This window comes from Marmota marmota, unplaced genomic scaffold (genome assembly GCF_001458135.2).
Source record: "Marmota marmota marmota unplaced genomic scaffold, marMar, whole genome shotgun sequence".
NCBI lineage: Eukaryota > Metazoa > Chordata > Mammalia > Rodentia > Sciuridae > Marmota > Marmota marmota.
This window is the reverse complement of record NW_026000229.1, coordinates 5,027,943-5,041,202: the sequence shown is the minus strand read 5'-3', so window position 1 is coordinate 5,041,202 and position 13,260 is coordinate 5,027,943. Positions and strand designations below refer to the sequence as shown.

General features: G+C 34.6%; 1 protein-coding gene across 1 annotated transcript in view; it reads right to left on the bottom strand.

Annotated features, from left to right (window-relative positions):
* The window catches only part of Ireb2 (iron responsive element binding protein 2), a 51,545-nt gene that overhangs the window by 5,711 nt on the left and 32,574 nt on the right, over nt 1-13,260 (bottom strand). The window contains exons 9-18 of the mRNA XM_048793202.1: nt 12,357-12,528; nt 11,048-11,145; nt 9,031-9,147; nt 7,188-7,347; nt 5,848-5,983; nt 4,505-4,589; nt 4,026-4,182; nt 3,509-3,633; nt 1,604-1,708; nt 1,367-1,509 (exon numbers count right to left, since the gene is read on the bottom strand). Of these exons, the coding sequence (XP_048649159.1) occupies nt 1,367-1,509; nt 1,604-1,708; nt 3,509-3,633; nt 4,026-4,182; nt 4,505-4,589; nt 5,848-5,983; nt 7,188-7,347; nt 9,031-9,147; nt 11,048-11,145; nt 12,357-12,528 (1,298 nt within the window). The remainder of the gene's footprint in view (nt 1-1,366; nt 1,510-1,603; nt 1,709-3,508; nt 3,634-4,025; nt 4,183-4,504; nt 4,590-5,847; nt 5,984-7,187; nt 7,348-9,030; nt 9,148-11,047; nt 11,146-12,356; nt 12,529-13,260) is intronic.

Here is a 13,260-nt window from a genome sequence, read left to right as displayed (position 1 = left end):
GAAAGAAAGAATAAAGCACTCTTGAGCTCAATCTCCAGTACCAAAAAAAATAAAATAAAATTTTAAAAAATCAACCACCAAAAACACCCCCACAATGTGGGTGTTAGGGATGTTTACTTTTAACTATATAAATGACTTTTCTTAAAAGATAAATAACTGGACAAAAGTACTTCAACAACAACTTTTATCTGCCTCTCATTTGGTCTTTTATGTACATAAAATTATACATTTAAACTTCTAAGTTCAGGATGGGAGTGGTAGGGATTTGGGTGTCTTTTTAGAAAATTCTGATGAGAACTACTGAATTAAATGTACTCAAGAATTCATAATACGTTTTAAAAGTGTAAAACTGAGTTATTTTTTTTTCTTTTCTTTTGCAGTGCTGGAAGATTAAACCCAGAGCCTTACACATGCTAGGTAGGCAAGCACTCTACCACTGAGCTACTTCCCAGCCAAGAAAACTAATTTGTAACCACTCTGTAATAAAAGCAATGTATTATTATTACAGGTCAAACCAAGTTATATAGCCCTGATTTTTATCAGATATTTCAATTAAAAAAAAAACACTTGAACAATTTGAATTGTTCAAGCATCATACAAGCATCCAAAAGCTAGTCAGAAACCAGTATTACAAAGTTTACTTTTAGCAAAACTGTCCCTGATGGCAAAACAGTTGTATAATAGAGTAACTTACATCATTATCATATAGAAATAAAATCTTCCAGTTTTAGATCTGTATTTCCTGTATAAATGGCCTTTACATTCAAATGTATTGTTTCTATAAAATTTTAGGATCAAGAAGTTATCTTTTGGGGCTGGGGTTATGGCTCAGCAGTAGAACACTCCCCTAGCAGGTGCAAGGCCCTGGGTTCAATCCTCAGCACCACATAAAAATAAATAAAATAAAGGTATTGTGTCCAACTACAACTAAAAATAAATAAATAAATAGATAAAGAAGTTATCTTTTGATTTAATAACCATCAACCCTAGCCTCATGAATGTACATTTTATAGCTCATAAAACACACATTTATTGTACTGCAATAATGGGAAGCTGGTTAGAACCAAATGATTAGGCCTCATCTGGTAGGTTAAATGAAGGTGACACTTCAACAAAGTAGCTCTGAAAAAGAAATATCTTGTTTATCAGTTGTTTATTTAGACTGTATGGACCTAATTTAAAATAGCAATTTCAATTTCTAAAATTATAAGCAAAGACTGGTGTAAAGGTTTCCCCCAGTTCTTAAGTCACAGATACTAACAATTACCTAAGAAAATATTTACTTACTGGATAAAAGAACACAGCATAAGCCTCTTTATCAGTAAAAAGAAGGTAAACAAAAACACCCAAAACCATGTATACATACCCTCTATTTGTCAAATACTTAGCGGCAGCACTACTCCTAGCAATACTCCCAGCAGGTGATATATGATCTGTTGTAACAGCATCTCCCAAATATAATAAGACATGGGCATTTTCAATAGGCTGCAGTGCAACTGGTTCTTTGGTCTACAAGGTATAAAAGTTCAAAGCATTTAATATTTCACAAGGTTTTTTTAGTCTATAACAATCTTTAAAAAGATCAAACAAAAACAGTACTTACAAGTTTATCAAAAAATGAAGGACATCTGATATAGGTAGACTTTAAGTCCCATGGAAACAAAACTGAGTCTGGTGCTTCTAAAAAATTCCACCGCTTATTTCCTATCTGTGAATATAGTTTGGGTTGATTAACAAAACAAAGATAAAAGTCAGAAAGTGACTTAGGAAAATGTTCAAGGGATTAATGTAATACTTAGGTCAGTTGAAAAAGAGGGGGGGAAAAAAGCCTTATCTATTTAGAAAGCTAACATAGTACATTTTATAAAATCATGACATTTTTGACAGAATGAATAAAGACTGTTAAATTCCAACCCACCAGGTTCTCCGGAATACATTAATAATTAAGTTTCAACTTAAACTGAACAAAAAGACTTTATAGAGTCCCCCAAAGCTTAAGAATTAATAAAGATCTACACATGTTGCAAAAGAGAGATTAAATATGCTATTAATCTCTAGGAATGTTATCACAAAGAAAAACTTCCACATTTTTAGAATATATTTGTCCCCTATCACCGCCTACTGGTCTTGCCTTTAAACTATATCCAAAATTTCACCATTTCTTACCACTTCTACTGCTACCTCAAAGATCCATTCCATCAACACTTTTTATACCTTGTACTACCTTCATCTGGTCTTTCTGATTCTATCCTCCTTACCCAACTCTCCCCACAAAATATTTTCACTCTGCTATCAAAGTGATCCTCTGTTCAAAACCTCCCCCATTGCTCTCCTTCTTAGGGTCAAAGGCTCTTCTTCTAATGACCTAAAATTTCTTAGGTGATCTGGAGCTTCATCTTCCCACTGACATCATATCCTATACCATCCTTCCTATTCTTTATGCCCTAGTCACACTGTACTCACCACAGTTCCCTTTGTAAGGCTTTTACACTTTTCCTCTACCTGAAAAGTCTTTATCTTTGTTCAGTTATGTGGCAGATTCATTTTCTTTCTTCAAAGCTTTGCTTAAATGTTAGCTTTACAGTCATCCTATATAACACTGCATTCTATTTCCCAAATTTGAAGAACTGATTCTCTTTGATGTTTTTCTAATAGATCTCATTTTTAACACAATGTACAATTTACCTAATTATTTTCTTTACAGTTCACTGTCTGCCTCATGAGAATTTTGCTTTATTCACTATGTATTCCAACCACCTAGAAGAGTACCTGACACATAGTAAGGCCCCAACAAATATTTGCTGTTTGTTTCTGCCTTATTTCATATTGTTTATAAATTTTTGTGTATCTGAATTTGCTTACAGGTGATAAAAACATCTTGAAAAGGCACTTTAAAAAGACATCACTGGTGTTCTAGAAAGGTAAGTAAATGGCTAGGGAATTGGTGAAAGCAAGATTTGCTCTTACTTCTTTTGATTTCTGAGCCATCTGAATGGGAGTGACAAACAAGGGCAGTTTTCTATGAAGTGTGCCCACATTCAGGATACCAAATGTTAAGTGGTCACCACATATTTCTAATAAGTAAATAAAATCGATTCTATCCCAGGCACTGTCTTTGTAATTAATAATTCCAGATAGAAAATGGCCATATAATTCATTAAAAACTGTGCACTCAAAATAACATAATTATTATTATTATTTTTGTGTGTGTGTGTGCCAGGAATTGAACCCAGAGGCAAAAACCAATGAGCCACATCCCCAGCATTTTTATGTTTTATTTAGAAACAGAGTCATCTCACTAAGTTGCTTAGGGCCTCACTAAATTTCTAAAGTTGGCTTTGAACTTGCGATCCTCCTGCCTCAGCCTCCCGAGCTGCTGGGATTACAGACACTTTCGCCACCATATCTGGCTAATTTAAATTTTTATTCTAGCCAGAAAGTAAGATGCATGAAATAAAAGAACACTGTGACTTTATCAAACTATTTCAGAAACAAACAAGACTCTTACCTCTATCTTCTCTTTTAGTGCTTTAAACATGGATAATATAACATGTTCTTCCTCCACCTGATGAACTTCTTCTCGACTAGGCCAGATGTCATGTAGATAAATGTTCTTGCCAGTAGGGTCAGTACCTGGTTAAAAAATTTTAACATGTTTCTTCTTTAAAAACAAAAAAACAAACAAACAAACAACAACTACCTTAAATGTTCATGTCTTTTCAAAGACATTATCACAGAAACTAAGGAAATAACAACAACAACAACTTTAAATGTTCATGTCTTTTTCAAAGACATTATCACAGAAACTGAGGAAATAACTCAGCAACAGGGTGCTTCAGTCTTAAGCAGCTGAAAGGATTAATGACTTGTATATTTTACATTTCTTCACATGAACACAGAAATTATTAACTATATGTTTTAAGTCTTTATGAAATCAAAGAATGGAGGTACACAAAACATTTCAAAAATAACTTCTAGGGGGAAAACACACACACACACACACACACAGAGAAAAGAAAACATACCTAAAGGCTCTGTTTGGAAATCTATATTCACTGTGCCAGCTATGGCATAAGCCACCACCAAGGGTGGAGAGGCAAGATAATTGGCACGAACACAATCACAAAGTCGACCTTCAAAATTTTTGTTTCCAGATAAAACTCCACAGGTAACCAAATCTCCCTGGGGGTGGGGGGGGAATTGCACAAATGAATACATTCAAGAGCTAATACAAACTTGGATAATCATATAAGCAATCTTTAATATTACAGACTGAGCAAGAAAATAAAAAACATCACAAATTTTATAAATCCTGCAAATAAACTAATTCTTTATAGGAACTATTTTAAAAACCTAGAAACAGTTCTTTGAATTGTTTTAAATTCACAAGTTACTCTTCCCAAAAGGTTACAGAAATATAACAATATATATTTTCTATAATTTAATAACAAAACAATTTTTTTTAAAAACCCACTAAGATATCTTGCCAATACGCATATATTACCTGTTTTACTGCATTTAAAACCACTTCTGATAATGGTGCTGTATTTCCCACACATGTCGAACAACCATAGCCAACTATTTCAAATCTGCATTTTAAAAAAATGAAACATGAGTAGATAGCATATCACATTTGCAAAGAAAGGACAAGTCTTATCTTTCATTTCCATTATTATTTTTTAAATCTTTTTAAGTTGTCGATGGACCTTTATTTAATTAATTTATTTAAATGTGGTGCTGAGAAGCAAACCCAGTACACCTTACACATGGTAGGCAGGTGCTCCACCACTGAGCTATAGTCCCAGCCCCTTATTTCCATTATTGCAATAAGACTATTCAAAATGATATTCATGACACACAGATTAAACTTCATCAATATATTAATTTCACAACATTTTGAGCAATCAAGTTTAATTCTCATGCTTATCTGTAGTGAATGCAAACCTTTGAAGGACCCTGATACTTCCGGCATTCCCTATCAGGTCAACAGCATCTATCACGCTACATGAAAAAATTTCTCAAATACCACTTGTTATAATATAACCTTTTAAAATATTTGTTTTGTACTTACATCCAACATGTTTGCTTAAACTGTATCAAGACAATCTGGCTACAGCAATTTCACCAAAGACCCCCCCAGAGAAATAAAATAAGGCACTCTGTTATGAATAAATCTTTTAATTCTTAACCAAGTAAGCTAGAGAAGGGTACCTGTCAATAATTCCAAGATGATATAGCTAAAAGATTATGAGCATAACACTTGTAAATTACTTGGTTATTCTAAGAGCAAAAACATCTAAAATTTATCAGGCTTTCAAAGGAACTGATAATTTATATAAGATAGTATGTTTTAAAATATACAGAAAACACAACTAGCATCAATTAGTTTTTTGATAAAAAATGTAAATGTTTATTTTCACCAAATTTCAGGGACAATTCAATCTATGTTCTGTAGACCAAATAACCTTACAAAACCTCAATTATTTATTGAGTTAATAAACACAATCTCTTAAGATTTTATTCAACTGTATACAAATCATGGAAATTACATAGTACTAGGTACTACTTATACTGTCACTATTAACCTGGTTTTTATTTGTCTTTTCTTTCCAACTAAGTATCCTGAAGCTGAGTGATTACATGTTCTACTTCTAAATAGCCAGCACAGTTCACTGCTCATCAGAAATGCCCTGTTTGCTGAGTTTCAAGGCATCAGAGATTGTGTAGTTATGGCAAAGTAACAAGTAGAACTATAGCATATTCTATCTTCTCTTTGTATATGAAAAGCCCTAATAAGCAGCTTCAATACCTACTAAACACCAATGTCAATATAAAACTGTCACTTACCCAAGCTTACTAAGATATGGTAATACTCCACTTGAACTGAGGTAATGTGTAACCATCCCACTGCCTGGAGATAAACTTGTTCTAATATAAGGTTTAACATAGAGACCAGCTTCAACAGCCTTTTTAGCCAAAAGACCTGCAAAGTCAACAAACAATGATGTATTTATTAATGGGAGTGTTTTCTCTTTTGTATTAGAGTAGGAAGCAAGAAAGAATTTAATTAGCCGATTAGACTCAAATTCTATTTGGAGTAAAAACCCAAACAAATTCATATTTATTGTCACTACTTTGTTCATTTTATTCTACTGACTTGCTCATTTAAAACAAATGATAAGTTATAATAGATATACTAGCTGTTATATTGTAAATTATTAAGCTATGGGTTAACACCACAGTATCATGCACACAAACAAAAATAAAAGGATATATACATATAAGAGGTATGAGTAAATAAAATCTTTTGTTGTTTTAACAAGTGGGGATTAAATCTGGGGACACTTTACTACTAAGCTATGTCCCCAGCTTTTTAAAAAGTTATTAATTTCGAGATAGGGTCTTGCTAAGTTGTTGAGGCTGGCTTCAATCATGCAATCCTCTTGCCACCTCCTGAATTGCTGGGATTACAGGCATGTGCTACTGCCTCCACCTAAAATGAACCTTTTTTTGTTATTGCTTTTTGTTTTTAGTATTGGAGACCGAACCCAGGAATGCTTTACACTAAGCTACATCCCCAACCCTTTTTATTTTTTATTGTGAGACAAGGTCTTACTAAGTTGCTGAGGGTCTCATTACATTGCTGAGAATGGCCTTGAACTTGGATTCTTCTGCCTCAGCCTTCCAAATTGCAGGCATTAGTTTTGTGCCACCATACCCAGCTAAATGAGACATGTTTAAATACTGTCATAATAAAGTCAGGGTAATTTAATATTTACTCTACATGGTTTTATACAACTAAAGAACTGTTCCAATGTATATACAAATTGATTTCATTTACAATCCTTGTCAATAATCTTTTACTTCCTTTATAACTCTCAATGGAATCCTCCTTACTGGGATAATAAAATTCTTGTAGAAAACCAAGAAACACCAATTATACTTCTAAATTAACTGAAGAAACAGACCTGTGACTACAACTAATAGATCAGTAAGTTATAATTTTAAAAAAATTACCTTTCTATAATAAAACAAAATTAACAGTATAAATCAAACTCAGGCTCCTTAGGACCTAATTAAGATCTGAGAAACTCTCAATATCAAACAGAGACTGATATCCATGACTACAACAGAAAAACAAAAAACAATTTTAGGACAAGAAAACATGGTTATAAACCACAACCTACCTGCAGCAAGCATGACAGATGGATTGCAATTATTGGTACAACTGATTACTGCAGCAATAACCACTGATCCATGAGACAGCTTATATTCACTTCCTTCATAATGAATAGAGACGGTATCATTTTGTTTTTCAGCTGCAATTTGGAAGCCTTTAAATCCAACCTATATGGATTTGCACATAAATATAAGCTAAACATAATGGATTTGTATAGAAAAAAAAGATTGGCAGAAAGTACAGACACTTGACATCTGATGATTTAACATTCAAAGTTCTATTTATAACTGACACTGAGAGTCCATAACATTCAGTAGTTATAATTCAGCTGAAGTGTGATTTGAATAATCATGATACAAATTTGGTGGTTTTTATAAGCAAAAACTGAGCTTGGATTGTAGCTCAGTGGTAGAGCACTTGTGTAGCATGTGTGAGGCACTGGATGTGACTCTTAGCACTGCATATAAATAAACAAATTAATTAAAAAGGTCCAAGGACAACTAAAGAAATTTAAAAAAATTAAATAAAAAAACTTATCTACTAAACGAATCCATCCAACTACCCAGAACCCAGATTTTTTTTTTTTTAAACTGGGGATTGAGCCCAGGGGCATTTAACCACTGGGCCACATCCCCAGTCCTTTTTTTTGTATTTTATTTAGAGACTGGGTCTCAGTTAAGTTGCTTAGGGCTTGCTAAATTGCTGAGGCTGGCTTTGAACTTGTGATCCTCCTACCTCAGCCTCCCCAGCCGATGGGATTACAGGCATCCACCACCACACCAGCCAAAATCCAGATCTTAATTGGCTTTGTTTTTGTCTATTCATTCTTTCTTACAGTAATTCTCAAGAAATGGTACAAATTCTTTCTATTCTGAAGATCTGCTCTAAAATGACCCTGTGTATGAGTGCAAGAGATGAAACAAGATTGGCTATGAGCCAGTAATTGTTAAAGGTGGGTGACACATACATAGTAACTCATTACACTATTTTATTTTTGTACAAGTTTAACATTTTCCAAATAAAAAGTGAAGAAATCATAAAGAGAAAGGCTCTGAAGCTGGCCACAGTGCTCCATACCTGTAATCCCAGCTATTTGGTAGGATGGGGCAGGAGGATCCCAAGTTTGAGGCCAGTTTTAGCAACTGAGACCCTGTCTCAATATAAAATATAAAAAGACTGAGGGATGTAGCTCAGTGGCAGACCATCCCTAGGTTTGATCCCCAGTACCATAAAAAGGAAAGAAGGAAAAACAAAAGAGTCTCTGAAAAGAAAACCAACTCATAGTTCTTGTAATAGAACAGAGAAAACCAGACTAACACCATGATTCTCAGAAAATACAACCCCCCCCCGCCCAAAGCCAAAGGAGTCAATTGTTATTCAGTTATATTTTATCAGATTTTATGTGAGTAATGTCACAGTATAGTGATGTTATCCTAGTCTGGGAAGTCACAAAATTCTTGAACAGTACAGTTTAATAAACTTTCTCTGATGATGTACATATTCAGTATCTCTACAGTTCAAGCCAAGAGCCACAGCCACATGCAGCTATTTAGCACTTGAAATGAGACTATTGTGACTAAGAAAATCAACTTTAAACTTCATTAAATTTTAACTAACTTAAAATTTAATTATAGCCTCTGATCCTCACAGTGGAACCAGGAATAAGCTCACCAAATAAGACCTGCACAATGGACAGAAAGAAAAATAGAGTGCTGCTGATATGGGCCATAATATACATATAACAAATATAGCAGAAGAGTGATTTTATGGATCAATCCCATAAACTTGTTGGTTCTTTACTGCTTAGCACAAAGAATGTTGATGGATATAACAACAATTAAGTAATTTACCTTTTCATTTAAGCAAGCTTGAAAATCACTTTTCATGTCTGTCACAGCAACTCTATCCTGAGGTCTTTTTGGACCACTGACAGATGGAACTATTGAATTCAGATTAATCTGGATCACCTTGGAAAACAAAAGAGGAAGAGAAGGAATTAGGAGAAGAAATCCTAAGTACAGATTCCAATTCAAGCATTACTTTCTGAAGCAGAATGAGTACATTCACATTCATTTATCATTTAACATAATTTACTTTAGTGGTGAAACACTCCCCTAGAAATAAAGACTTTAAGACAAACTTTTTTAAATTTGTGAAACATAACTTGATAAGATTAAGCAGATCAGTGCAAATCAAACTCCCACAACACCAAATTATGTAATCTACATGAAATCTGTGGGACTCCAAATGTTTTCTCTCCTCATACATAAACACTGTTGTAACATATGCCTGATGATAAAGTAGAAGCCCATGCCCGCTATCCCATACTGCCTCAGAACTCTAAATTCACACTTGGTTTGTTCTGAGATCATGGAGGTAGGTAATGCTTATTAACACATTTCTCCTCTATCAGCTTCCATGAGGTAAAATTTGTCAATAAAGGGTGCTGTAGGAATACACAGCAGAGAAGAGGGTTTTCGCCACCTGGTTTCAAAGGGTCTTTCTTTTATTCTTTGGTTAAAAAATCATTATTGGGGTTAGGTGTGGTGGTGCACACCTATAAACTCAGCAACTCAGGAGGCTGTGTCAGGAGGTTTACAAGTTTGAGGCCAGCCTCAGCAACTTAATGAGGCCCTATCTCAAAATAAAAGAGCTAGAACTATAGGTCAGTGGTAAAATTCCCTGGGTTAAATACCTAGTATCAGTGTATAAGACAAGTACTCTACCACTGAGCCACAGCAACAGCCCCTGGTCAGTTTTTTTAATTGCCATATTTTTCCCATTTTATTCTACCGTCCCAGGTTTTCCATTTAATTTTTCTTATTCTTTCCATTTTTTTTTAAATGTGGACAAAACACTAGATTCAACATAGGTCAAGAAAATCAGAAAATAATCAGAGAAGTTAACACAAATTCAATTCCAATGTATACTAGCCCAGTGTGGTGGCACACGCCTGTAGTCTCAGCGGCTTGGAAGGCTGAGGAAGGAGGATCGTGAGTTCAAAGCCAGCCTCAGCAATGGTTAGTTGCTTAGTAACTCACTAAGACCCTGTCTCTAAATAAAAATTTTTAAAAAGAGCCAGGAATATGGCTTAGTAGTTGAGTTCCTCTGAGTTCAATCCCAGCACCCCGCCCCTTCACCCCACAAAAGAATATTTACTATGCCAAGCACTATTCTAGAAGCTGAGAAAACAATACCAAAGTTCCTGTCCTTGTGGAGCTTATTTATTTGTATTCTAATGGAAAGCCCTACAAAGAAGTATACATATTAAGAGTTCATATTGGGTGGGGACATGCTAAGATAAATAAAGCTAAGAAAATGGATTTTCCTGTTTAAAAAAATAAATAAAAGCTTAACAGTCAACAAAATGCTTGATAACACCAACTCTTTAGAGATCCTCAATACACTCTATTTTTATTTTGAATTACTAGATTGAGCCTAGGACCTCACTTATGCTAGGCATAAGTGAGCTACAACTGAGTTACAATCCCAGTCTCCTTAATTCACTCTTTAGAAATAAATTTTAATAAGTTTTATTTCTGAATATGAACTCTATGTATTTAAACAGATAATACTTGCTTAGATTGTAAGATAGCTTTAAAACTAACATTTAGGACCATATAACAATGTTCCTCTATAACAAAGGAATAGTCAGTCATAAACCAGCAATAGAAAATCTATGGAAAATTACTAAAATTCTATGAGCTAGACATCATATTTTAGAGATTAGGTAACAGAGACAAAAAGGCTAAATAAATTGTCCATGGTTGTTCAGCTAATAAGTTTTAGAGCTAGGACCTGAACCCGAGTGGCCAGGTACCACAATTTATGCTTCTAATAATGACTGGGTGAGTTATCTGCATATACCTGGGAATATTCAGGTTCTGAAGAATTCTGGTCATTTTGAAACAATTTCACAGCTTTAAGGTACGTCTCCATTGACTTGAGTTTGGCTTTGTCAAAACCTAAATGGAAGAAACAAGAACAAAATCTAGTAAGGAAATCAATCTTAAAGAGTAAGGATGTGAAATTCCAATGGCAAGCAAGAAACAAACACAGTGTAACACTTCTCTTGTTTTTACCTCTGAGAAGCCACATTTGAGAAAGCCCAGATTATATGAAGATACCACAGAGGCACATGTAGGCACATCTGAAAGCTCTGGCTTAGTCCCCAACACACAACCATTCATTGTTAGATGTGTGAGAAAACAGGCCTTCAGGACTCTAGGCCCTAGCTTTCAAATCTCATAGTTCAAGCCCCAGATATGAAGCAGAGAAAAGCTCTTTCACTATGCCCTGTCTGAATTACTGATCTACTGAAAGTGTAAGGCAATAAATTATTATTATTAGTTTAAGCAACTGAATTTTAGGGCAATTTGCTATACACAACAAAATATGACTAACATCTTAATTCAGATTAATATAAAGTAATGAGGCACCTCTAATCACTTCTCTCTTGAAGTTCTTCTACCAACCAAATTCCAGATATGAGAAAGTTTTGCATTTTACAGGGAACATTCCTGCTAAGATATCATATAGTTTGTCATTCACTTTGCCATTTGATTCACTCATGTATAATAATGTGCCCTCAAACTCAAGAATATAGTATATATCCCCCTCTAATCAAACATATCTTCGATTAAAGATAAGTAGCTCAGCAATAATTTCCTCATAAAAGGAAAAATAAGAAGAGATCTACTTTTTAAAGAATAGAAGCCTTATGAAATATCAATATATTCTGGTTGTGAATAGTCAAGAGATTTGGAACCTGTAACCCTATGTGTTGCTTTTGGCAAAACTGGTGCTTCCTATTCTCTGGAAAGAACTCTGTCCCAAACGCTTGTCTGGTGGCTCTTCTACTCTGCCTACAGAATGAAATAGCTGTGAATATGCTCAAGCCTGGCTTCCATTAAAGTGAAATATCTGATCCCTGTGGAATCCATTATCATGGGGGAAACATGAGAATTAGTGGTTTGAATAATTCCTTTAAGTTGCTGTCAATGGATCATGGGGGCTAGTTTTTAAGGACGGAACACTCTTATAGACATATGATACAGTTAAAAAGCCACTGTTTCAAGACGATTTTAGAAATATTAAATATAAAATATTAAATAATATAAATATTATCAGAAAGATACAGTGGAAATATAACATGTTCATTCTTATATACTCTTACCTGTATGTTCTAAATGTTTTAATGTCACATTGTCAACAGGGAAAAAGCTGAGGATAGCACCATATTCTGGACACATGTTGGCTATTGTAGTTCGATCTACGATCGATAATTGTGAAACTCCACTTCCAAAAAACTCAACAAACTTTCCAGCTACTCCTACTTGCCTGAGGTGCTATAAAAAGGAATACAAACACACACAAAAAAATCAGAAATGGCAAGATTAGCAAGGATTTCCTGAAAACTATAAAATCTAATATTTAACCAATACTACTGATATTGAAAGAACCAGATCCCTTGATGTTCATATGAAACATAAACTCATTCTGGTTTTTAGGTATTTTAAGATTTAATTGGACCATTAATTAAAAAATGGTCCAATGTCAGCCGGGCATGGAGGCACAAACTTGTAATCCCAGCGGCTCAGGAGGCTGAGGCAGGAGGATCTTGAGTCCAAAGCCAGTCTCAACAACTTAGTGAGACCCCGAGCAACTCAGCAAGATCCTGTCTCCAAATAAAAAATACAAAAAAGGGCTGGGGATGTGGCTCAGTGGTTAAGCAGGCCTGGATTCACTCCTCAGTACCCCAAAAAACCAATGCCATTGTTAGTCACAGCCAAAAGGGCTTAAAACTCAAGATGGCTACAATTCACATGTTAAATGCCTTTGAAATCTGGATATAACATGGACTCTAATGTATGCCTGTTGAGCCTTTATTCTTTCCTTTTTATGTGGTACTTGGTATTGAATCCAGGGTGTCACACATACTAGGCAAACCTTCTACACTTAGCTACTTCTCCAGACATTTTTTATTTTGAGTCAGGGTCTTGCAAAGTTGCCCAGGCTGATCTTTTTTTTAGAGAGAGAGAGAGAGAGAGAGAGAGAGAGAGAGAGAGAGAGAGAGAGAG